This window comes from Chelonia mydas, chromosome 7, assembly GCF_015237465.2.
Source record: "Chelonia mydas isolate rCheMyd1 chromosome 7, rCheMyd1.pri.v2, whole genome shotgun sequence".
In the NCBI taxonomy this organism is placed as follows: domain Eukaryota; kingdom Metazoa; phylum Chordata; order Testudines; family Cheloniidae; genus Chelonia; species Chelonia mydas.
The window spans coordinates 16,706,458-16,733,333 of NC_057853.1; the positions used below are offsets into that span (position 1 = coordinate 16,706,458).

Here is a 26,876-nt window from a genome sequence, read left to right on the forward strand (position 1 = left end):
GAAAAGAAAAGGAACATTCACCACAGCCCTCTGGTTTGTAGCCAGATATTGTAACAATCCTGGTCTCTTCCTCAGTTTTAACTGGGTTTCTATTTGTCTCCTATCTCCCTATTGTCTGAGCACCTCCTAAGAATTAAAAATAACAGCAATACCAACATTGTAAAAAAATATCCTCTGTGTTGTAGATTGTTGTCCATCTCAGGCATAGTCAAGCGTACTCAAAACTAATTTGTGTCCTTCCCACTTATCTAACTGATGAAATCTCCCTTAGGATGTGGTTCCCACACACTCTGGTTTTTGATAGCTTGATATTTTTGAATTCTCACTTTAAAAAGGACATATTTCCAGAGGTGATCTCTTGGGCTGTGCAGGTAAGCAACAATGGGGAGGAGAGAAGGAGATAAAGAGAGATTGGGATTCCCAAATGCAGTTTGAAGCCATATGACTTTAGCACAATAATCTGGGAATCCTAAATAATAGCTTATTGCTCCAGCTATCTCTATAGCACAGTAGAATGGGTCTGTTTGAGTAAGAGCATCTTGGGATCCTGGATGTTTCCTGTGGGTGCTTCCACAGAAGCAACACCCAGTTTCACATTAATAGGATTTTGCTCAGAGCTTCATGGTGCTTATATGGGTTAAGCATCTGTTGCTAGTCAACAGGACATGTACAAGATCTGATCTGACTAACCCCCAACACCATCATCTTGAGACAGATCTGAAAGATCCACATTTTGTTAGTCTCCCATTGACTTCAGTGGGCTTTGAATCAGAACCTTTAACTCTGGGGAAGCTTTGAGTCCAGAAGCTAAGAACAAATGGCTTCTAGATTGGGCCCCACTCTCAGTGTGTGTTTGGAGAATGCTTTCATTTTGTAGCATGGGTTGGATATGGCAAGGGGTTCCACAACCCTGAGCCAGGGATCAAAACAAACTGGACCATCATAAATGACGTGATGAGCAGGATATGTGTTCTCTGAAATTGTGTGATCCTATCCCATTTAGAGTTTTATAGATCCATAGGACAGCTTTGAACTGGATGCAGATAAGAACGTCATAAGAACATAGAACATAAGAGCGGCCATACTGGGTCAGACCAAGGTCCATCTAGCCCAGTATCCTGTCTTCTGACAGTAGCCAATGCCAGGTGCCCCATAGGGAACAGAACAGGTAATCATCAAGTGAGCCATCCCCTGTCGCACATTCCCAGCTTCTGGCAAACAGAGGCTAGGGACACCATCGCTGTCCATCCTGGCTAATAGCCATTGATGTATCTATCCTCTATGAACTTATCTAGTTCTTTTTTGAACCCTGTTATAGTCTTGGCCTTCACAACATTCTCTGGCAAAGAGTTCCACAGACTGTGTGTTGTGTGAAAGTATACTTCTTTTTGTTTGTTTTAAATCTGCTGCCTATTAATTTCATTTGTGACCCCTAGTTCTTGTGTTATGAGGAGGAGTAAATAACACTTTCTTATTTACTTTCTCCCACAGCAGTCTTGATTTTATAGACTTCAATCATATCTACCCTTAGTCGTCTCTTTTCCAAGCTGAAAAGTCCCAGTCTTATTAATCTTTCCTCAGATGGAAGCTATTCCATACCCCTACACATTTTTTTTGGCCCTTTTCTGAACCTTTTCCAGTTCCTATATCTTTTTTGAGATGGGGCGACCACATCTGCACGCAGTAATCAAGATGTGGGCATACCATGGATTTATATAGAGGCAATATGATATTTTCTTCCTTATTATCTATCCCTTTCTTAATGCTTCCCAAAATTCTGTTAACTTTTTTGACTTTCTGACTTTTTTCACTTTTTTAATTAGCTAGTACAATATAATGTGATATGCTGTTTGTGTTCATTTTAGGACACAGACCAATCTGTTATGTACGAGCTTAGAGGGTTGTGGGGTTTTTTAAGTCCAAGGAATAGTGAATAACAATAACATGTCCTAGACATGATGAACAAATGGACTGCATTGGCCAGGTCATCACTGAGAGGAATAGAGAGTCTTCTTAAAAACTGAAGGTGGAAGACACTGGGTTTGGTGACTGCAACTATTAAAGTACTCTTTGTAAATAAAGATTCCACATGATTTCGTGACCATATTATCTTAATACCAGAAAGAATAGCCATTAACTCAGGGTGAGATGTTGGAACTAGCCAGTTCCGTTAAGCATTTCTATCTTCCAAGCAGCATCAGTTCTGTCTTTCCTGGATCCTTTTGAGCCAGCTATTCTCCATCCAGGCTCCAGTTTCATATGTGCAGTGAGATATCAGGGACACCCTACTGTCTCGGTTGGTTAAGAAAGACACACAGACCCAAGAAATGCATACACATATGGGCACAGAATTAAAGTTGCTGCAGTCAAACTCTCACTTTTTTGGGCTTAAAATTTCAAACTTAGTTTTGCATTATTTTTTTTTCTGTTGAATTATTCAATAGACAAAGTTACTAAAATTAAAGATTTCTAGACTAGAAATGTTTTGAATATAAGAAGGATAGAAAAATCTATTTCATTTGAACTTTAATCTCTGGTCATGTATAAAATGAATAAAATGCAATAAGTGTGGAGAAATATGATTTATCACAGTAGCTGAAGTCTGGAATTGAATACCATAAAATTCCAAGATTGTGTGTCAGTCAGTTTAGTGGTGCATTGGTGGATGCAAAGAATGAAACAAAAGCTGGAAAATTCCCTCCAATGATGTAATCCTTAGGAGAAAAGGGGAAATCACACCTCAAGAATTATGCCTAGCTAATTAAAGCCATATGAGTAGTAAGAGGGAGTGGAGAAAGCCCTTATTTTAATACTAAATTTTGGGGAAACAAATAACTTCTGTTGCATTGTGTTTGTCTGTCTTAGGAAAGTGTAATTTCTGTTATAGCCATTGTGAAAAACAAGCAAGGGGCATCAGACAGTTTAGGGGATTGATAGTGGGATTTTTGAGCCATTCACCTCATGCAGGTGAATGCAGTGATTGAAATCTGGCCAAACTTTACTGTGGCTGAAATTCTTTATCATCGGAAGGCCATTTAGTGACCCAAATGAAATGATCTGGGGCTTTGGGCTTTGGGTAATGGGGGGGTGGGCAGCAGCACCTCCTCATTCTCCTCTTTTTTGTGGGTCCTGATCCAACAGGGGTGCTCAGAGACAGGGGCCTCAATATTTTTTAAATCTAGTCCCCAAATCCTCTACTAGCCCATAAATATTAAAACAATAAACAATTCAAAAGATAAATAACAGGAGCATAGACATCTGCTTTCACTGCCTGTCACTTCACCCAGTTATCTTCTTGGTTTAGTATCTCAGTTAATTACAGTGGGAATGATTATGATATTGCACCCAGACTTCAGGTCAGGAGCAAAACACAAGACCAGAAGAAATCCAAAGGATCAACGATTCTGGGTCGGACCTTCAGCTGATTTATCTGTCCTCAGTCCATTAACTTCAACTGGGACTATGACAATTTACTCCAATGAGGGTCTCTCTCCCTCTAGTTTCATATAAATCACTCTATTAATAAAAAGTATAGGGAAAGAAAAATATTGGCATATATACTGCTTTATGTTCTGTTTTAGGGTAAAAAAGGCTAGTATATTATATAACAGCATTTTTATCTTTATATAAACCAATTGTCAGTAGTTTCTATGAGTTTCAATGACTTTAAATGCATTCAGAATATTACTAGACTTGCAAGATTATTTTCTTGGCACATCCTTATGTGCAAACTTTCTGCTTCTAAGAGACCATGAAATTATGAAATCCGTGTTATATCACAGCATGCAGTCTGTTCATGGAAGTCATAGGCTCACAACAAGTTTAATCTCTTCCTGATTTAAGACAAGGCCCTCACTATTTATTTCTGAGTTGGGTATTTTTAAATGGTTTGAAGTAGTTTACAGAATCCCTTTTAACGACTATAAAGCTGACATACAAGCACATACTACACCTTTCCCTAATGGATGCACAGTTAATAGGTGCATACTCTGTATCAGCAATTTGACTTTGGAAGGTGGTAGTTTTCTGTGATGCTGCCGCAATTTTCTCTGTTAGCCATTTGATGTCCTTTGACAGTAGCTGCATGCTTCTGCTTCATTGCTCTGTCCAATTACCTGAATAATTTAATTTCCTCCCAGATTAGCTATTGTCGTTTCTATGTGGTAAGGGTGGAGAGAGACCAAATTGTTTATTTCTCTACACTTAAATCATCAGGTTAAATGCTGTAAAATTTAATAAACTGTTTTGATTTATCACACAAACTATGGATCCATAAATATTCATTATTTTTTACTTAGGCACTTTTCTTTCTCTCCCTTTTGCAAAGAAGCTCCTATTATAATGGAAAAAGCCGCATAAAATATTTAGCTCAAAAGAGGCCCAAAACTCCTTAGAAAATGTATACTGTAGTTTATCTGTGCTTTACATTTTCCGCTTTGCCTTTCTTAGGACTGTGAAATACAAGCTAGAAAACCAGCCATGTGCTAGGTGCTCTGTTTTGCAAGACATGAAAATTTAAGTTGGTTACAGCACTGTGACACTAGAAGAAACAGTTCTTACAATGCTGGGGAAATCAAAAATTAGTCCTTGTGGATCTGTTTACTGTTGTACTGTCTGCCTTTGTGCTTGGCCTCTGCAGGTGGTAATCTTTCCCAATATGACCCCAATTTTCCCTTTGGTATCTAAGCCCTCCTGCTGTTAGCACCATATTGAAACATAATTCATCACACCCATTACCTGCATAACTATGGTATATAATGTTGTCACTGCAAAGTTGGTATCTGCCAGAACCTTGAAACAGGAGGCATGAATGCTTGTAAGCACATTTAGGTGTTTACCATTATTATCAAACTCACACTCTTCTTCCCCCGGTAGGATAACTCTGTTTTGTTCTCTGTCGTGTTTTATCACGTTTTTAGGAGGGAGTCAGAGCTCACCCGAAAGTAAAAGCAATATTTGTGCCAACTGGAATTTTACAGCTACAGCACCATATTGGTTATGTTCTTCTCCACTTTAATGTGACTTATAGTGGCTTTTCAGAGCATCCCAGTCAGTCGATTTGTGGCCGGAACTGTCACATCCAATATCAAAGATCCTGGTAATATTGGTTAGACATCCTGGCAGAGTGGAACCATGTGTTTTAAAGCAAACATTGATTTCTGCTGTATAATCTTTTAGCATTTGTAGTTTGCCTGGAGCTGTGAAGATGATTCAATGCTCTGCATGTGCGTATGAAAGGGACACACTCCCAAGTGCAGTGTTAAGCTATTCTCTTTTCCATTTATAGGTCTGGTGAGATTTATTTCTTCTCCTTGAGAGGCAGGGTGGAGAAGAGAGGAAAAATTGGAGATCTATTGAAGGGATGTTTAGAGAGTAACAAGATTGTTTTTGGGGATAGGTCACAAAGAAGATTCACCAAGTTGGCCAGGAGTGGCAGGATAGCCTGAAAAAGTTGGCATAATTGAGATAAGCTTGAGAGGTTTAGAAGTTCATTTTAAAACTGATATTTATATTGAATTGATCTGTACCTTGTTACCACCTAAAATCGGAGTTTTGATTGTCTGCATCCCAGAGAGTTAATACCCTCAGAATACTCCCATGGCATGACTTTCTAAGAGGCTGAGCACCAGTAGCTCCCTTTGACTTAAATAGGACTGGTACCTCAAGGTGCTTAGCAACTCTGAAAATCCAGACACCAGAACTTTTTTGAATAATTACTATTGCTTCAAGCAATGAATCTTTTTAGATCATAATCCTTTTATTCACTTTCATTTTGCTGCAACAGCTATTGATTATATAACCTCTTATCAAAAAGTTTTTGCCTTCCTCTTCAGCATGGGGTCACTTGCTGGTTTGAACTAGACGGAATGGTGTATTCTGCATCACCTGAAGTCTTTAAATCAAAATTTGAGGTCTTCAGTAACTCAGCCAGAAGTTATGGGCCTATTGCAGGAGTGAGTAGGTGAGGTTGTACAGCCTGCAACGTGCAGAAGGTCAGACTAGATGATCATGACAGTCTCTTCTGGACATAAAGTCTGTGAGTTTATCTCTAACAAATAAAAAGAAGAAAAAGAGCCACTGCTGTGTACGCACTTATATCAGTGAATACTTATGTCAGTGAATACCTTAATACAGGATTTTAAAGCTTTTTTACGGGACAAAGGGATGCTGCACTGTCACAGGTGTCCTTTTCTAGATGCAGCATTAAAACAAAGGTCATTCTGATTATTTTCAGTGGCTTTTTCAGGTAGAAATTAAAAACCTGTTCAGTGTTTTTTCTAAAAGGTAGATGTCAGATCTGATGGGCCCAATCCTCTGTGAAAAATTGGTGTAGCTCCACTGAAGTTAATGAAACCCTGATGATTTACGCCATCTGAGGATCTGGCCAGTCCATGAAGTGTTGCTAAGCATGTGATAGTTGTTGTATGGGATCCCATAGTCATTGATGTCCCAAATATCTAACTCATTACTGTAAAACACTTAGTGGGCCACCTTATGTATGAATATGTTATAAACCCAAATTTTGTGCTACGTAGTCTATTTATTAAATACTTATACTATTACAGGGAATTAAGTAAAATCTATTGTAATTAAATCAAAGAATGGTAGATGGTTATCTGTGGTCCAAACGCAATGTTCAAAGAAGTAATTGTAGAGTGAATTGTTTCTACATTTCTATGCCCAATAGAACCGAACATTACTTTCAAGTATTGTGTTTATGGCTAACAAAATCTCTGGCTTTGGTCAAGAGATAAAAGCATGGAAACTTAATTGATGAAGCCAAGGTATGTTTATATATATCATGGGAGGCATGGTTAGTTTCCGAGGGAGATAAATGGTGTGTTTTGCTTTTCCGCTTCAAAGATGGTGATTCAAGTCAGAACCTTTTTTGAACTCTTACCTCATTATTTTAGCAAGAATAAAAAAATCCATCTCACAGTAAAATACATAAGAAAACGCACTCAGGCACCAGTTGTTTTTGAGATGATATATTTATTACATCCTTTGTCAAGCTGTATAAGCAGAAATAATTTATTATGTGTATAGTGTATTTGGAATGCTTCATATTCATTTCAGGAGAGCAAGGAGCAGACAGCGATCACTATTTAAGACAAGATACACACAGGTCTGTGGTATTTATTCCCCCTCCTCCCTCCCAATACAAAGCTTTGGGAGCATAATAATTCGTCGAAGAAAACTGAATTATCCTAAACCACACGGTAATGAAAATTCAGTTTCTTCAGATCCTTGGAAATGTAAGTCTTCTAGCACCAGGTTATGCAAAAAAAAAAAAATTGAAACAATTTCACATTTTCAAGAAATAATAAGTGTTTTTAACAAATATTTTTGGAAGGAAAATAGTGGGGAAGGAAATTTGCTACTGCTTGTTTCAACACACACTGTCTGAATTACTCATTTTCTTTATAGTACTCAAGCCTGACCATGATAAATGGCATGATCTTGCAGTTCATGGACCTACAAGCTATAATTTTCTTTTTTCTAGTTTAAAGCCAACATCAGCAAGAGAAGTGTTTTCTCATGAATCCAAGAAGGGAATTTAACAAGCCTTTAAAGTAAAAGTAATCTTCCCCCTGACTCTTGCTCAAAAGCTTTGAGCTGAGCTTCCTCTGTTCTCAATTTACTGTCCAAGCTTCTCATCTCAATTGTGGTATCAGTGCTATATTGACTGTTTGCTTCTATTTCAATTCCATCTTCTCTTGTTATTTTTAGATGTCAGCATAAGACAATTATTTATGTAATATGTTGCTGCAATGCTCGTTTTCTATGTGGACCAATAGATATCTGAGCAGATACCCTTTTGTGAGAGCTAGATTTTTATTATTAATTATTATTATTAGTAGTAGTAGTAGTATTTTTTATTTATTATGTAAAGAAGAACAGTAATTCACCTCCATCCTCTGAGCGGGATTTTACGTAGACATGGAGAGTCTTCCCACTGGAATCAAGTTGCATGAGGGAAAGATAAGGGAAAGGGGCAGACTTACATGAGAGTTGGGTCTTCTTTCCTGTCATATAACAGACGCTCCCAGGATATGGACACTGTGGCTCCTCCCTTTTCAATGAACTTCCTCTGCCCCCTTCCCTGTTAATTTTGAAGGTATATCCTCTAGGTAAACTCACAAAGCTTCCTGACCTATCAAACCCCTTTCATTGAGTATCTTCACAGGAGGTAATAATTTAGTAGTAAATTATCAGTTCAGCGGACTAATCCAATAGACCAGTTAATTGCACTGAGCAAAATCGTGCAAGCTATTGTAGCTGCAAAGTCTGACAAAATTTGAAAACTAGTTGTTCAATGTACATAACTCCTGGGATGGTTTCAAGTAGGTAAATAGGCACATCAGGTTGAAAATCATACCAATTCATAGGAAGGAAAAAATTGTTTTAGCATGCAAAGAATAGCTGTCTGCCTTCATCACCTTTTAATCCTGTTGGGGTGCATTTGACAGCTAATTAATTACTTTAGTCATAAATGTATCATGCATGTGTACATTACTCAATGGAATGTATAAAATATGATTTTTAGTACATTGCTTGCTGTGGACACTAATGGATGATGTTGGAGTCTATGTCAGGGGTCTGTTGATTGCAAAGTGTCTTCCTCATGTGATTCATCAACACCGTTGGCTATTTTCTGATCTCATACTGGTTTTAAATACTGCAACTCCATGACTGCATAGGAGGGAGTTATTCTTGATTTATACCAATTCAAACTCAGAATTAGAGATAGGCAAAATTTTTCAGAGGAAAATTTGTTTCCTGCTGAAAAGTGCAGATTCAAGCTGAAATATTTTTTGAATTCATGTTGCCAAATGGTTTGTCATATCCCCTCAAGAAAATCAGAAAAAAATCAAATATTCATTTTTGATGAATTTGATGAATGATGACATTTTTGAAACAAAATGTGTTTTTATTCACAATGACTTTTCATTTTTATATTTCCATCTATTTTATTTTTAAAAAAATCTCAACCCAAACCAAAACATTCTGTTCAACCCAAAACCAAGGTGTTGGGTTTTTTAAATTTTTATATTTTTTCAGATTGGATAGTGAACCAAAAAAAAAAAAAAAAAAAAAGAGAGAGAGAACCAGTTTTTCTCACAGCTCTTATCAGAATCAAAACCACTTTGTTCTGAACTCATTGGATCAAAATAATGTACAATACAAATTCAGGAAAGGGGGAAGATTTTAAAAAATATATATGCATATCCAGGAATACCTCTCAGAAAAAAAAAATACAAGGGGTGAAATCTCATAGTTGGAGTTTTGTCATTGACTTCTGTGGGGGGTTGACAACATTTAAGAAAATGTGAAAATACATCAGAAGTCATTTTCAAATGTCTCTGTGTTAGTTCACATTTTAGCAAGTGGCAGAACATATTAATCCAATTCCTCCATGATCTTTCTTGTTTTTAATAGCAAATCAGTATTCCCTCCATCCAACTCGCAAAATTACCAACTGTTAAAAAGAAAATGTGTTAAAAGTAAATTCCTATCATTTTCTTGTCCCTGAAGAGAGTATCACCTTTTGTTTAATTACAGGGCATTGAATTTATATAATCAAATGGTGTGAATGATTCCATGACATTGCCAGTGAAATTTCAGAAAGACCATTTGTATGCCTTCTTTTTTTTCTACAGTAATAGCTGCAATCATCATAGCTACTACCATTTGTTTATCAAATGTCCCTGGGGTGGCATCCTTTGTCATTTTTAAAGCTTCACACTCTACGTAATAATCTGCATAGAAATACCTACACTGCTTTGACATCCAGTTATATTTTCAAACCATCCTCAACATTTACCTGTCCCAAAGAAACTCTCCACTGTGTCTCAAGCACTGCAAAATTTGCAGGAGGATCAGAATGAACAATACAGATGGCTTTACTCATGGTCACAGCTGTTCTTTACTCTAGCAAACCAGGTCAAATTCAATCCTTTTCCCGTCTTTGGTCTCCACCTTTCCCAATGCCTAGCTCAAATGTTGGTTCTATAGACCAAGACACCTATTAGCCTTCCCTTCATCCCTCAATCAGACCTGAAGAGTAAGCTGATTATTCACCGTCTCCCACCAGGTATCCGAAAGAACTTCACCAACCAGTTTCTGATGTCCACCAGAAAAATATGGAAACTTGAGCCTCACAAACTTACCCACTCATTGCTATACAACACTGGGTGTTTGACACTGTTGTGATTGTGCAGGTTATGGAAGAGGAATGGTGCTGGTACCCTGAGGGCCAGGAGGACTGGCTTGCTGTCAAAGCCACCAGATTGCCACCTGGTGGGAGAGAAGACTGATCCTAGCCCACAGTTGTTGTCTCCATCATGGGATGGAGAGAAGTGCAGGGCCGCTTTTCATTGCAATGACTTGTTTAGTGGCTGTGGTTGCCTTCCAGATCCTGACACTAGTCATTTTTTAAATAATGAGCAGGAAACTAAGGCTGTGTCAGAATTCTATTGCAGTGAGTGGGGTTAGCCACAACACCGCCTACCTCTTCTGTTGCCACCTATGAAATGCAACATGCAAAGGTTGGTTACATGGAGGGCTAAAAAAGAACATCATTTGGGACTTTGGGATGTCACTTTAAAGCACTTTAAATTTCTCGTATCAAATTAGGATATCAGGTGAATTAGCATATTGCTGTTTCTAAAGCACATTACTAATCAGTCAATCTGTCCCACTACAAATGTTAGCAATGGGTAATGTCAACAACATGTAGGCAAACATGGGGAAGAGTAGACTTTTTATGTAAAATACTGGGCCTGGTTATTCACCACATCACCATTATTCTACATTTTAGCCAGTGTAACTCCTCTGACTTCAGTGTAGATCGGGGTCGGCAACCTTTCAGAAGTGGAGTGCTGAGTCTTTATTTATTCACTGTAATTTAAGGTTTTGCGTGCCAGTAATACATCTGAACGTTTTTAGAAGGTCTTTTTCTATAAGTCCATAATATATAACTAAACTGTTGTTGTATGTAAAGTAAATAAGGTTTTAAAAATGTTTCAGAAACTTCATTTAAAATTAAATTAAAATGCAGAGCCCTCTGGACCGGTGGCCAGGACCCAGTCAGTGTGAGTGCCACTGAAAATCGTCTCGCATGCCACCTTTGGCATGTGTGCCATAGGTTGCCTACCCCTGGTGTAGACACACAAAAAAAGGCTTAAATAGAATTTAAGTGATCTGAGGACCTTGTCCTGCCCCCTGCATAGTGGTGAATTTTATCCACAAAGAGGAACTGCTTTCTAGCTGTACTCTCTGCCTCTTTCCAGTTGGGCACTATTTCTTCCCCTCCTCTCAACCCTCTCCCCTAAACATTTTCATGGAGCCTCAATTACGTAGTTTTCCCACAGAGTTGTTCTGTCTCCCTAATGTGAGGGGAATCACTGCAGTGCCAAGGTTCAACTCAATAATTCCTCACTTAGGCCCAGATGCTGCAAAACACTTAATCATGTGCTTAGTTTTTAAACAAGTCAATGGGACTAGTCACCTGGTTAATCTTAAGCAGGTTTCTGAGTGCCTTTCTGGATCAGGTCCTGACTGTCCATGTTTACCTGACATTTTTGCTTATTTTCTATTTTTGTACATACCCACCGAGAAGGAAGTTTTTAATTAACTTCCTGCAAGTATCGAATAGTAAAATGAAACATGTAGGCCTGACTTCCAAAGCCACCTGGTGTGCAATGTTGTACATGCTCAGTGTGAGTCTTTGCATATGCAGATAGGTCATGTAGGTAGCTAACTGCATGACTTGCTTGTCAATATTCCTGATTTTTGTGTGCATGCCAGGTATTTTTGTGCATTATTATAATTTTTATTAATTAGTACTGTATTCTGGGAGAACACAGATGTCCCATTGTGTTACTGTGAAGAAGTTGCAATCTAGACACACACACACACACACATATATGTATAAAAATATTTTATAGGGGAGGCTGGATGCTAAGCCAGACTCTGGGACTTTTACTTCTCAATAACAGTATCCACATGACAAGTTAGTGGTCAGCAAGCTGGTTCATGGTAGATTCTCGCTGTGCACAAACTTGCCTTGTAGCTAAGTCTTGAGAACAGTCATGTCAGAACAATGAGAAAAGTGGGTGTGTTTGTCCTTTAGTCAACAAGAAATGACCCTTTCCGGTCATTTGCCATTTTTAGCTTTATATCTATTAAAATGGACCTGATTAAAAATAACAGAGCGGGAGCTGCGGCCTGGCTTATTAGGTAGTATTTCAAAGTATTCTTTCATGGCTCACAGAAACTTCCACTGACCTCTGAACACTACTTTGACCCTAGTTCGCCCAGGGAAGAAGGTTCTTTGGTCCAGACTATCCAACCCAGGAAGATTGCTGTGTAAAGAGTAACATTGGCATGTTATCACACCATACTTAAGGGATGATTACGTTATATGTACGCAGGAGTGAGCAGAGTTTTTGAAAATTAGAGAATAACTAAGCTTCAGGGCAAGCATAATTTACTGCTCAAAGGTTCCAGTCCCTGTGGGGAAAGAGAGAGAATGTGTCCATGGGAATTAACAGCAGGCACCTGGAAATATGGAAAGGCTGTTGGAAAGGCATGGTGAGCATGAGAAGAGGAGTACTGAGCCAGATCTGTGAAGGGAGAAGACAGGATTGCTTCATATATAATTCTTTAGATGTGTCAGACCATAAAAGAATACAAGCCTTGCAGAAGGCATGGTTTTTTCAGATAAAGTTATTGTTTCTTGGAACCTCCATAAATCAAGCTGTCCAAAGAAAGCAGATACATGTTTATTTTTGCAGTTGACGATATTTTTGGAGTTAAATATGAAAATACTTCCCAAAGGAAGGGCTTCCTCTGCTTTCCATACTTTATATTTCCTTATGGTCTACAGCCATAACCAACCTAGGCTGTGATCTAAGCCAAGCAGAGCTTAGGTGGAAAATGTGCAAAGAAACCTCAGTTTGATGCAGGAAGTGCTGTTGATTAACAGTGCTAATCTGATCCATCTAATCCAGCCTTAAATCAGCATGATTTTAGGACGTGCTGTGTTGCTTGAGGTTCTTCATTTTTTCATAAGATGTTAAAGGAAGGTTTTGTCTGCACTGCACAGGATAGCAGCAGAGCTGCTCTTTGTGAAGATCATTGTGTCTCTTTTGCATTAGTTCAGGCACTGAACAAATTATTAAACATCTTTGGATCCAGAAGTTAGTTGTACTTTTTAGTAGGGTGGGTTTAAAAACAAAATACAAGAAATATACATGTGTAAGATGGTATTTCCATCCCTTTTTATTGTCTGCTGAATGCCAAGATAATTTCTGTGTGGTGGGAATAGCAACCGAGACAAAAGAAAAAAGACTATAAACCATTTATATTTAAGTTCTCTTGTTTTCCATCATTTTGTAGCCACAGAATACAATTGCTGTCCAGGAATTGTGGCTCCTGAATCTAAATTTTCATTAAAAATACGTTTCTCAACTTTATGGTTAGATAAGGAGTAATAGGGTGTTGTCTTCAACCAACCTGACACAATTGGTCTGAAACAGCTTTGAACTGACCTATTCATCTCAATGGGATGGACCAAGGTTGATTCTAATACTGACATAAATGTGAAATAAATCAGGCTGAGAAAAATCTTTTTTTAATCTGTTTGTGAGTTAATGGAAAGGAAAAAAAATATATTTCAAAGTATTAAACTTAATTTCCCATAATCATAAGGAGAAACAATTCAGTGGATGATTTTTTAAAAAAAAAAATCATGTCAGCCAAAAAAAAAAAAACCAGGCAATTTGCTGCTGGACTCAGATTATGTTCACCAACTTTTAATTTCCAGCACATGCTTACAGTTTATGAACTCTCTATACAGACTTTTATAAGAGAAATGCTCTTGACTGTAATGTCCCAGTTATTGCATATCTAGTCACTGGATGCACAAGAATTAAGAGCCTGATCCCACAGTGCTTTACTCATGTTAGTTATCCTTATTCACCCAAGCAGTGCCATTGATATTATATGTGCTTTAAAAATTGCTAGCTAATAGATCTGTATATTCAAGACCAATCTAATCTTCTCTTGAGCTTTTTAAGGCAATTTTCATCATTTGCATGAATAAAACAAGAATGTGGAAAACATAGGAATCTAAAATTCAGATGAAAATCCTTTATGTAAAATAAATGATAAAATCTGGGTGCCTTTGCATCTGAATGATATCCTTAGGGCCTAATTTTCTCTAATGTGCTCCTTCAAAGTCTGATCTCTGATGCCAGCACGGCATGTTTTAAGCTGTACAAAGTTAAAATTTGTAAAGTTTTTAGAGCCTTATCCTCCTACATCTTATTCATGTGAATAGTCCTTTTTTAGCAACAAAACTAGTTATTCTGTGGCACATACAGAATGGTACAATTTCCTTCTGCCCGAATTAATTCTGCTGTGAGTTCCATGTGGGAATAGGGGTCTGTCCATAAAGACCTCATTGCAGGATCAGGGCCCAAAATAAACAAACTTTAGCACAGGTTACTGTTATCTTCTTCAGAAATATACTGCACTTCATTGGCTAAGAAAGAATCATCCCTTCCCATTATCCCTAAATATAGGGAGGTCACAGTGTCCATCAGATTTCAAATAAAATGGGTTTCATTCTCTCACATGCTTCTTGCTAGACAACCAATTAAATGCTCGTTAACCAGCGAGGTTCAGCTCACTGCTGGCTCTTTCACAATGTGCAAAAATACACAAGACCTATTCCTGTGCAATACGTCTCCTACTAATACTCCATGCAGCACGAAGGGGGCAGGACCATGTTCCCAGTCCTCAATCTGTACCAGCCAGTAGAGCTATTGAGGCCCAAATAGGGAAGCATGATTTACCATCCTAAAGGATAATGCTGCATCCCTGAGCACTGGGAAGTTTCAGGAGGAATTGTACCTCCTGAGGCACAATCTCTGCCAGAGCAGCCACATGTGTTGCGTGGCTCCACACCACCCCTTACTCAGGTCTGCACCTTATATGACATAACAGCCCGAAGATTGGAAACTGCCTTCTGCTCCCATTGTTCAGCCTTACACTGGCCACCCATAAAAGGGATTCATGAAGTAAGAGGTTTCCTGCGTAATTTACATCTCAATCTTTGTGTTTCAAAATACTGATTTGCATTCATCAGAAGTATTTGCAAAGAGTTATCAAATACATGAAACAAGGAGTGAAATCTCTGCATGTAAATTGCATTTCATGTGTAAATGTATCTAGTAATTTCCCTTACAGTTCCCATTTGTCATGAGACTCATTGTACATCACTCAGTTTCTCGTTCTTCAAAGGTTCTTCTCTTGCCCTCTCCTCCTTCCGTCATTGTGCAATGTGTAAGTTTGGGATCCTCACTGGAATTATAGAACCAGATGCTGTAAAAGGCACTGTTGACTAAATATTACTACAAGATCACCAGTTAACTGTAGGGAATAGAAATGAACGACCTTGTGCACCCAAATAAAAATGTTACTGACATTCTATGCTCTGATGAAAACAAGTGCAAGCTGCATGTTATGCAGACTGATTACAGCTTTTGCAGTTGCACTAGTGTTGATTTATGCTTTAGGGCTTTAGACCAAATCCTCAGCTGGTATAAATCAGCATTGCTCCACTGACATCACTTGAGCTGCACCGGTGTGCAACAGCTGAGAACCTGGCCTGCTGCCTTCGAACACTACGCTCTCCTGTCCTCAGAATGTCTTATTTTGATGGGTTACAAAGGATCTGTATAATTTACTATTAATCCAGGAAACTCAGTGCCATGGACTAGCTGCATAGTCAGTGAAATCTGGCTTAGAGAAGCAGAAAATAGATTTATGTCCAGGGTGAGATATATATATATATATATCACCATCAATAACCTCTTACAAAAAAGGGCTAAGCCCGGTGGACATTATAGCTAGGGAAATTAGTCAGAGAGAAAGAAAAAATAGTTTGATGTTATACTGATGTATTATGTCAGTGGGCCAAATTTAGTTCTGGTGTAGCCACATTGACTTTTCTTAAAAACTGTGACACATCGTCATGGAGAGAAGCCAATGATTATAAGCTACTGATATGAACATGCTTGAATAACTGGGAGATTTCTGCTTTCTGACCTGCATGATGGATCTCAACCCCTATACAGTGTTCTCCCTACCCACCTTTTGGCACCAGTGGGAAGTCAGAAGAATCAGAATCCATCATGTGGACTGACAGGAGAATTTTGCCCTTCGTTTATATTATAAACTGCAGGTTCAAAAATTCAGGAGACTCTTTATTTATCTAATTAAGTTTGTTCTTACCTAAGATCCATATTAAAAAAGAAAAAAAAGATACTTTCATACTAGGTAAGATTTAAAAAAAATATCTCTTAGTTACAGCTTGATATATGTTTATTTCCTTTTGCTCTTTTCATGATTTTCTTAGACTCTAAAACATTTTGTGCTGAAACTTGCATTGTGTCCACCCAACCCATCTGCTTCTCATACTGTGAGGCTGTTGTAAAGTCATCATGTTGCATTTATGGCACTGTCCTGATTTCAGAGGGAGTCCTTTACTCCATTGCATTACTATTCTATAACCGGTTATTCCCCTTTTTGTAGTTGTGCGTTTGATATTTCCTTTCTAACTGTTATACTTTGCATTTGTCTTTATTGAATGTCACCTTATTGATTTCAGACCAATTCTCTAATTTATCAAGGACATCTTGAATTATAATCCTGTCCTCCAAGTGTTTGCAACCCCTCCTAGCTTGGTGTAATCTGCAAATTTTACAAGCATACTTTCCACTCCATTATCCAAGCTATGAATGAAAAGATAGACCCTTGCAGGACCCTATTAGAGATGCCCTCTCAGTTTCACAACAAACCACTGATAACTGCTCTTTCTGTATGTTTTTTCCATTATTATTATTATTTATTATTTTATTTATGAATTATTATATATTGTTACCAGTTTAAAAGAGATATTAAGGGACCCACTTCTCCTTTCAAGTACACCAGTATAATGTCACTGACATCAGTGCAGCTTCTCCTCATTACACTAGTGTCACTCAGAAGGGAATCAGACATTAAGAAATCTGTGCAGAGGTTATACTTTTAAATGGCAGTGTAGTTGTATATGAGTAAGAGAATATATATGGTGTATATCTAGATAGAAATAGAGATAAATATACATATCTGAACATATAAAATATAGACAGATATTTGTATTTGGTCCATCATATATTTTCACAGTCTTGAAGTCCTTTCTCTTGCAAAAGTCCATTGAAGATAATACGAGTTTGGTCTGAGTGCGGAGTGAATAGAAATTGAGTAAGCACTTTAGTTTTAAGCTATGTGCTCCTTTATAGTTATATACTCATTTACTGAAGACATTTTATGTCCTCCACTGGTGTTCTGAATCAATATAATAGCAACTGTTATCCAGATAAAGCCTAGTAAGTTTAGGAACGTTCAAGTTCTTCTGAGAACAGGTATTTGGAAAAATGAGGGCAGTGTGGGCATTTAACTGTGCTAGTGCATTTTTCTTGACATCATAAGAACAGATTGGTTTGCAGTGAGAAATATTGCATCCCAGAAGCAGTATTGCCTGGTGTGAACATTTTTCCTGGATGCGGGCATACAGTATATGCGAGGAGCACCTGCAAATATTTTGGTCCCTTTTTTCACACTCACATATTTATTACATTGTCTCTAAACCTGTGTAATTAGAGCAATCCTTGAGACCCGAGCCTTGTTCCATTTTATGTATTGAGTATCCTCTGAAAAGATAAGTTTAAACAAAATTACAGCACTTCCAGTTATGTATGTGCGTAACATCTTTAAACGAAGGACGTGTTATGGATTTCTTTAATTCATATCTCACAGTACTAGCATTCTCTGAGTATTGCACATACCATTTTTGCTAACAAGCTTAACTGCAAGTCAGCAGTATGCAAATCCATTTTATATTCTTTGGGTACTTATATTACTCATTTTGAATAAACAGCAGAAATTTGAAATACGGTTGTTGAAAAGTTACCAGAATTTAAAAGACAGCTTTAATAAAATTACTAAACAAGTTGAACTGTTACGTTTATAGTGTTCATCTTCCCTAACGGGGGAATCTGGTTTCAGTTAAAAGAGAGTTAACTCTAGATTTACACTAGCGTAACCGAAACCAGAATCTGACCTTCACATGTTGAATAAAATATAAAATAAATAAAGCTATACTTGCAGAGTATGCCCTAAATCAGAGCAGTAAGAGCTTTTGCAAGATCCTGAGTGTCCTCAGCTGCTACTGATTTCATGGTAGTTGATGCCCATTGGTAGAGAAGAGCTCTCAGTAATTTGCTGGATCAGATTCTATGTTAGTGGCTGTTATTTGTAAACTCAATAGAAGGTTTTTCAGAATGTTAATAAATTACTAAAGCCTACTTAAGTGTTACTCTTCTCTTTCTGTTGAATCTCACAAAGCATGATGCTTTGTTGCCTAGACGTTTAGCCCATCTCAAGAAGCATGATTATACTTAACACCTCCTCTTTAAGTGCTACTGCATATTTCCCAATCATTTTATTTGTAATAGTGTCTCATGTGTTATGTCTCCTAGCTCTACATACAAACTACCACACTTACAATATCCATGAACTTAAGTGCTTCAGTGGCCCTGGGGATGCTTTACATGCCGAAAGTGTACATCATCATCTTCCATCCTGAACTAAATGTCCAGAAACGGAAACGCAGCTTCAAGGCCGTAGTGACGGCAGCGACCATGTCATCACGGCTTTCGCACAAAGCAAGTGACAGGCCCAATGGGGAAGCAAAAACAGAACTTTGTGAAAATGTAGACCCAAACAGTAAGTATTTCTAAACCTATTACTTGGCTATTTGTGTGTTCTGGGAATGTGTTGACCAATATTCTATTTTTAGATCCTTCATATAATCTGATCTCCTCAATTAAAGTGTTTATGTAATATATTTCTTTTAATATCTCCATGGATGTCCTTTTTATGACATTCGCTCTTTTCTTCCCACCTTTTGATGCTTGCCTACTAGGAAAAACTCTTCAGACTATGCTTGATAGCTGGGAGCAACTCCTCCTCCTCCTTCTCCTCCTCTGGGAACACTGCTCTAAGAACAGTAGTCTTTTAGAGTATTGACCCCACCACTGTGCAATAATACACGCCCTGATGTAATGAGATCTAAGGTCCATCCTAATCCCTGCAGCTATAATGTCCAGTCTGAACTGTGGAGGCAGGACTCAAACCATAGTATTCAGGAGCAGTGGGTTGTCTTAATCCTTTCTGTGTTAATGTACTTGGGCTGTGGTTATTTACTTATAACGTGCATAACCAAATACTTGTACACACACAAAGAAACCTCTGTTAAACGCCCTGAGAGAATTCCCATCTAATGGTTTGATCCATCTCCCTGTAAGAAAGATATATCTCACTGAAGTTCATTTGAGTCTTTCCACTGATTTTGGAGGAATCTGGACAGAAAGGATGTTTCCAGTTTCTTTAATTTCCTTAATGTGGATGTCATGGTATAGTGTAGCACAAAATCACATACTGAGGCCATCACATTTTATTTGCATTTGTATTTGAACCTGTATGGAATTCAGGAAGGGAGATAGCTGCACAGCATACTGTAAAGGTTTAGACACATCTGCAATTTTGTGTAAACCAGATCAGAATGTGAAGAAATGCCCTTTCTTTGCTCAGGTTCAGTTCATCCATTTGCTGCTGAAACCTCTGCCGCTTTCTGTCTGTTAAAGGATGGCCTGAATAGCTGCCCTGAAGTAGAAACTCCACTGCCAAAGCAAAGTGGAAATGGCTAGCAAACACAGCATTTCCCCTGCGTGGTTGTATCATACAGCTGTACAAAATATGTTCTAATTGAACTGAGAAACCAGGACTTTTTCTTCAAAAGGGATGGGCACCCTTATTAAGGATTGGTGGTGGAGTCACAGTCATTAAAGGAAACAATCCTGATCAATCAGGGCCAATATTCTGCCATTCTTACTCAGGCTGAATAGAACCTTACTCATGAGGATTGCTATAGAAGTCAACAGGATAGGATTACTTGAAGAGTAAGGAGCTACCCTGAATGAATTAAGGAGGCAGCATTTTACCCTAAATTAAATTCCTATTATTCAGTACAGTAAATCTGTCTATTTCATCATATAAAATCCCTCCCCTCCAAAATTATCCCTGTCCTTTAAATCCACTCACTGCTGTGATTTCTGTGCTGCTAAGGTCCAGTCACACAATGTTCTGAGCACCTTCAACTTTCACTGATTTTAACACCTAACACAGCCAAGCCTGAGATAACTAAATTGGCCTTTTGAATGAGGAATGGGAGAAGAGAGGGAAGGAGGAACAATAACAACAAAAGCATAGGAAGAAGGAATCTGCTAAGATGAAATATAGCTAGAGAAGGGAATGAGAAAATGAGTGTGTAATTGAGCGGCATTTTCACAGATTACTATTCTTGTGGAGCTGATGGGAATATTTTTTTTCATGGAAAATTTTGACTTTTCAGTAAAAAATCAAAAGCTGAAAAAACAAAAATTGTCAGTCAAATGCTTTTGGTTTAAAGTGGAAAAATTCAATCGGGAAATACTGCCTTGGTGACTTATGGGATACATATCTGAGGTGCCTCGTGACCTTGTTTTCCTCCATGGGTCAAGATCCTTGACTGGACTACATAAGAGCAGTCATACTGGGTCAAACCAATAGTCCATCTAGCCCAGTATTGTGTACCTGACAGTGGCCAAAACAAGATGCTTTAGAGGGAATGAACAGAATTGAGTGATTCATCCCCTGTCAGTTAGAAGTATAGGGACACAAGGAGAATGGGATTGCATCTTTGACCATCGTGGCTGATTGCCATTGATGTCCTCCATAAACTTATCCATTCTTTTTTTGAACCCAGTTATACTTTTGGCCTTCCCAACAACCCAGGGCAATGAGTTCCACAGGTTGGTTCTGTGTTGTGTGAAGAAGTACTTCCTTTTGTTTGTTTTAAACCTGTTGCCTATTAATTTCATCAGATGACCCCTTGTGTTATCTGAAGGGGTAAATGGCACTTCCCTATTCAGTTTCTCTACACCATTCATGATTTTATAGACCTCCATCATATCCATTTTAGTCATCTTTTATAAGATGAACAGTTTCAGACTTTTTAATTTCCTCGTATAGAAGCTGTTCCATAACTCTACTGATGTTTTGTTGTCGTCCTCTGAACCTTTTACAAATTTTTGAGATGGGACAACCAGAACTGCAAACAGTACTCAAGGTGTGGGTGTACCAGGCATTTATATATATTATCTGTCTTATTATCTATCCCTTCCCTAATGGATCCTAATATTCTGTTAGCTTTTTTGACTGCTGCTTCACATTGAGTGGTTGTTTTCAGAGAACTACCCACAATGACTCCAAGATCTTTTTATTGAGTTGTAACAGCTAATTTAGACTCCGTCATTTTGTAGATATTGTTGGGATTATTTTTTTCCAATATGCATTACTATGCACTTATCAACATTGAATTTGTCGCCCAGTCACCCAGTTTAGTGATATCACTTCGTAAGTCTTTGCAGTCAGTTTTGGACTTAACTGTCTGGATTAATTTTGTATTATCTGCAAATTTTGTCACTTCACTGTTCCTCCACCTTTTCCAGATCATTTGTGAATAAGTTTAACAGCACAGATCCCAAGAGAGATCACTGGGGGAGCCCACTATTTATCTTTTCTGAAAACTGACCATTTATTTCTACTCTTTGTTTCCTATCTTTTAACCAGTTCCATGAGAGGACCTACCTTCTTATCCCATGACTGCTTACTTTTCTTAAGAGCCTTTGGTAAGGGATCTTGTCAAAGAATTTCTGAAAGTCCCAGTACACTAAATCAGCTGGATCATCCTTTTCCACATGCTTGTTGACTCTCACAAAGAATTGAAATAGATTGGTGAGGCATGATTTCCCTTTAGAAAAACCACATTGACTCTTCTCCAACCTATCGTATTTATTTATCTAGGTGTGTTATCATTCTGCTGTTTGCTATAGTTTCAACCAATTTGCCTGGTACTGAAATTAGGCTTACCAGTCTGTAATTACCAGGATCACCTCTGGAGCCTTTTTTAAGAATAGGCATTACATTAGCTACCCTCCAATCATCTGGTGTAGGAGCTGATTTAAGGTTACATACCACATTAAGTAATTCTGCAATTTCATATTTGAGTTCCTTCAGAATTCTTGATGACTTATTCCTGTTTAATTTATCGGTTCATTCCAAAACCACCCCTATTGACACCTCCATCTGGAATAGTTCCTCAGATTTGCCACCTAAAAAGAATGGCTCTGGTGTGCGGATCTCCCCCATATCTGCTGTGAAGACCAATGCAAGAATTTGTTTAGTTTCTCTGCAAAGGCCTTGTCTTCCTTGAGTGCTCCTTCAGCACCTCAATCTTCCAGTGGCACCACTTCCTGTTTGGCAAGCTTCCTGCTTCTGATGTACTTAATTATTTTGTTATTACTTTTGTTGCTACTTAATTATTTCTGTATCTTTATCTAGTTATTCTTCAGATTCTTTCTTGGCCTACCTTTTTATACTTTTACAGTTGACTTGCCAAAGTTTATGCTCCTTTCTATTTTCCTCACTAGGATCTGACTTCCAATTTTTAAAGGATACCTTTTTTACTCTGCTGTTTAGCCATGGTAGCATTATTTTGGGGCCCTTAGCATTTTATTTAATTATTTACTGGTTTGTTTATTTATTTAGCTTTTTAGTTAATATACTTTGAGCCATATTATAGTGTTTTTAAATAGTCGCCATGCAGTTTGCAGTCATTTCAGCCTTGTGATTTTTCCTTTTAAATTCCATTTAATAAGTTTACTTGTCTTTATGTAGTTCCCCTTTTTGAAGTTAAATCCTACTGTGGTGAGTTTCTTTGGCATTTTTACCCTGAAAGGATGTTAAATTTAATTTATATTATGTACGTGATTACCGAGTGCTTCAGCTGTATTCACCTGTTGGACCAGATGCTGTATTCCATTTAGGACTACATGAAGAACTGCCTCTCCTCTTGTGGGTTCCAAGACAAGCTCCTCCAAGGCACTCTAGTTCACCCATCTTACTATTAAGACTTCTAGTAGTTGCGTATAAGCACTTGTACATTTTGTCAATATTCAGTGCTCTCTTTCACGTTACATTTAATTGCTCCTCACTAGCTCCTACCAGTATTTTACCAACTTCTTTCCTATCATCTTTATTAGGAGATAGAGTTCTCCCTTTAATAAATTCATCCCTAAGGGATGTCTCTGCCAGAACCATGTGCTCATCTGCACTTGTCGGCTTTCCCCCAACCCTTACTTTAAAAAATCCTCTACTAACTTTTTAATTTTACATGCCAGCTGTCTGGTGCCATTTTGGTTTAAGTGGGGCCCTTCTCTCCTGTTCCTAAAAAGGTACCCAGTTCCGAATAAACCTAAAACCCTCCTCCCTACAGCATCCATGATCTGTTTTGTCTTTGTGGCCCTGTGCATGGAACTGGAAGCATTTCAGAGAATACTACTATGGAGGTCCTGGGATTTACATCTCCTATGATGCACCTTGATGGCATTTCTTAATTGACCCTTTTGCAGTTGATGCATATTCAGTTTTGAATTTTGTGTAATTAAAATTTTCAGTGAAAAGGAGACTTTTTCATGAAAAATGTTGTCTAGTTTAGAATCCAATTTTCCTTAGAAAACCTGTTTGGTTTTTTTTTTGCCATTCCTATGTTGTAGGCTTGGATTTCCAAAAGCACCTAACGGAGTTCGGTGTCCAAATCTCATAAAAATCAACAAGGTTTAGGCGCCTAACTCTGTCAATCTCCTTTGAAAATCCCACCCTCAAGGACCAATTTTTGATCTCTTTTATACTACTTTTTAAAACTAGAGTACATTGTTACTGAGAGCAGAATCTTACAAAGGGTAATACAATTAATAATAATTAATAATAATTCTAACTCACATATGCAGGGAGAACGTTTTTTGTATTCTCCTTCATATGCATATCATATTCCTAAATATCTATGTACATTTCTCAAGTTGTCTCATCAGGAGCAGTATGACTACATACTGTGTTAACCTTTCTGCAAATACTATATTGTGTAATTTTACATGATTAACAAGCTGAAATTTTCTTTGAAGTGTATATATATATGTGTATGTGTGTGTGTGTATGTGTACATACACATGCAATATTACTCTATGTTAATACTATAGATATTCTACATTTATAAAACACGTGAACTCATGACAATTGTTAGAAAATCTAATCTAACAAGCTAGACAGCTCATGTGCTTAAGATGTTTTAGTACCATGACCCTGCAACATTAATGTTAATGAGAGCCTTGCCATTGACTTCAACGAGTGTAGGCTCAAACTCATAGGACATATTCTGTGAACTTCTAGATTGGATAATTTTGATGAAAAATGTTGAAATTTCACTTTTCAACGTCCAAATATTTTAAAAGAAATATTGGCAGAATTCTTGCAACTGTTTTGGTGTTTCAGGCAGCTATAACAGATGAGGACTCTTTCATTTTTAAAAAAGCATTTCAAAGAAATGTTGAAAAAATTCAAATATCCAAAAGACACTGAAAAGTTTGTGGAAAATTTTTACCAATGTTTCAGTAATAAAATGTTTTTTCTAGCGCTGATGGAACAAACATTTGATGAAATTTCAGAATTTTGAAATTTGAAAAATATACAAGAACAATGGTCCTCCTCCTCCATTTTTCAAACAACTATCAGCTGGTCATTTTTTTTTAATTTCTAAATGTTGATTTTTCCCCCCTAAAATTATTGTAAGTGTTCTTCCGTCCCCTCTCCCCCTTTTCTGTGTGACCCATTTAATATTTTAATAGTGAGTAGACTACAGCTAATTGTCATCAGTGGAGGAAACTGAGGGGGTTGGAACAAAAGCAGTGGATGTCCCCCCTGAGTTCTGAACTGTTCTGAGATAACACAAAGATAATTAAAGACAGATTGTCGTTTCCCGGTTTCCATCATTACACAGTATGTTACATCTGAAGGCAAAAATGGAAAGAGGGTTGAAGGATGAGGAGGAGCACATACAGTCAGTATTAGAAAGTGCTGCCTTAGGGTACAGATCTAATTTTCACATCAAAAGTTTTTATTTGTTTCAAGTGAGTAAGCACAGTTTTATTTACAAGTTTGATTTTCAAAGGCATTTCCTGGTAACTCTATTGCTTTGAAATTTGTTCAAGCATTTTATGGTGAGGGTGCCATTTATATTTTGGGGAGGGGGAACGTTGAACGTTTTATACTGAGAGTAATTCTGTGCTGAACCACCAGCATGAGATTCATGTACCTCCAAACATTGGGGTGACTGATGACTGAACCCAAGTAAACCAGATGTTGGTTGCCAAGGCTATTTAGCTGCCAAACGCTTAGGATCAAAAAGAAAATTACTTTACCAAATGAAAGAAAGAAAGGATATGTTTTACTAAACCTCCATGTGTACTGCTGGCATTTAATCTAAAGAAAAAGAAAAGAAATTATGCAGTGAACCAGAAATGTTTCATGTAAAGCATTGACACCAGTATATTTGTAAGCACAAAGGTTTTTTAGCTTTATTGGCATTCTGTAAGGACTTGATCCTGCATGGGGCTGAGCAACTCCTCAGAAATGCTGAGCATCCCCAACTTCCATGAGACTTGAAGGTGCTCAGAGCTGTGTAGAGAAGCACTTAGCAGGACTGAGCCTAATTGGGGAAGTTTAAAAGTGAGTGCAAAGAGCAGAACTGCAATCATGGAGGGAAAAAAAAACAACCCAAGATGCAGGGGCAATGATTTTATGTCCCACCCAGTAGGGGAAATTAGGAGTGTTACTGACCTTGGGTTGGGATATGAGAGGAGTGGGAAATGTCACAAGCTGTGCTCGCCTGATCTCAATTGAAACAGGTTTCACGATCAATGGAATGCTTTGAGACCAAGCTTTTCAAACTTTAATAATCTCATTTTTAACAATTCTGATAATCATTACATCTGGTATGTGCATGCTTTTACTCATTTAACAACTTTGTTCTGCTATTACATGTTTGCATTAAAAATGTTCTCCAGCAGCTTAAGACGAGCAGAAATTGGTGCACAGCAGCTTTCTTCTTTTAACAAATTCATTCTTCTCTCGTGCGTTTCTTTGGTTGAATTTCACAGTATTTGAAAAGACGCTCTTCATCATGTCTTAAATTGAGTAAATAGAGAATTCCCATTCTGCCTTATCCATCATGTATTTGTGTTTCCGCTGCAAGAGTAGAATGTCAAACTTGGATAAAAATAAAAATCTCCAACCCATACTTAGCTTACGGTGAGGATTATGTATAATTACTGCTTACACTTAGCCACTTACATGAATGTATGGCTTTTGCAAAATACAGCAACAAGAAATCAAGATCTCAGTGGTTTGGTAATGAGAGAATTGTCTCTCTAACAAGCTAGACATAGTATACCTTACAGACAGGCCATTTGCTTTTCAAGCATTCTAGTGATTAAGAATCCTTGAGTACCAAAGTATTCTGCATTTTTCCATTGGTGTGACTGCAAAACTGCCTCCTTTTTTAGGATTTTCCAGTGTTCCCTTCACAGAGCAATTTTCATGGTGAAAAAGTACACCTACAAGATAAGTAAAAGAACTAGACTAATGATATTTACTCAAACTATCATAGCTGACTCCTGAAGCAACAATTCTAAATTGGGTGGAGAATGTTAACTAACCTGGCAATGTGATTCCAGTGTGTAGCTGTGAGGAGAACAGCTGGCTTTCTTATCTTGTCCTTGCCAACTGAAGTTTGTTCTATGTGACTTTTTGTTGTTTCAAAACCCTCT

The 26,876-nt window shown here is 37.7% G+C and overlaps 1 protein-coding gene across 5 annotated transcripts in view; it reads left to right on the plus strand.

The window, feature by feature from the left end:
* The window catches only part of GRM7 (glutamate metabotropic receptor 7), a 573,787-nt gene that overhangs the window by 494,268 nt on the left and 52,643 nt on the right, over nucleotides 1–26,876 (plus strand). For 4 of the 5 annotated variants that reach the window (XM_043551538.1, XM_007061278.4, XM_037904936.2 and 1 more), the window contains one exon: nucleotides 18,594–18,840. The exons of the other annotated variant lie outside the window; for it this stretch is intronic. In XM_043551538.1, coding sequence (XP_043407473.1) covers nucleotides 18,594–18,840 — 247 coding nt within the window. The remainder of the gene's footprint in view (nucleotides 1–18,593; nucleotides 18,841–26,876) is intronic. 5 annotated transcript variants of the gene reach the window in all.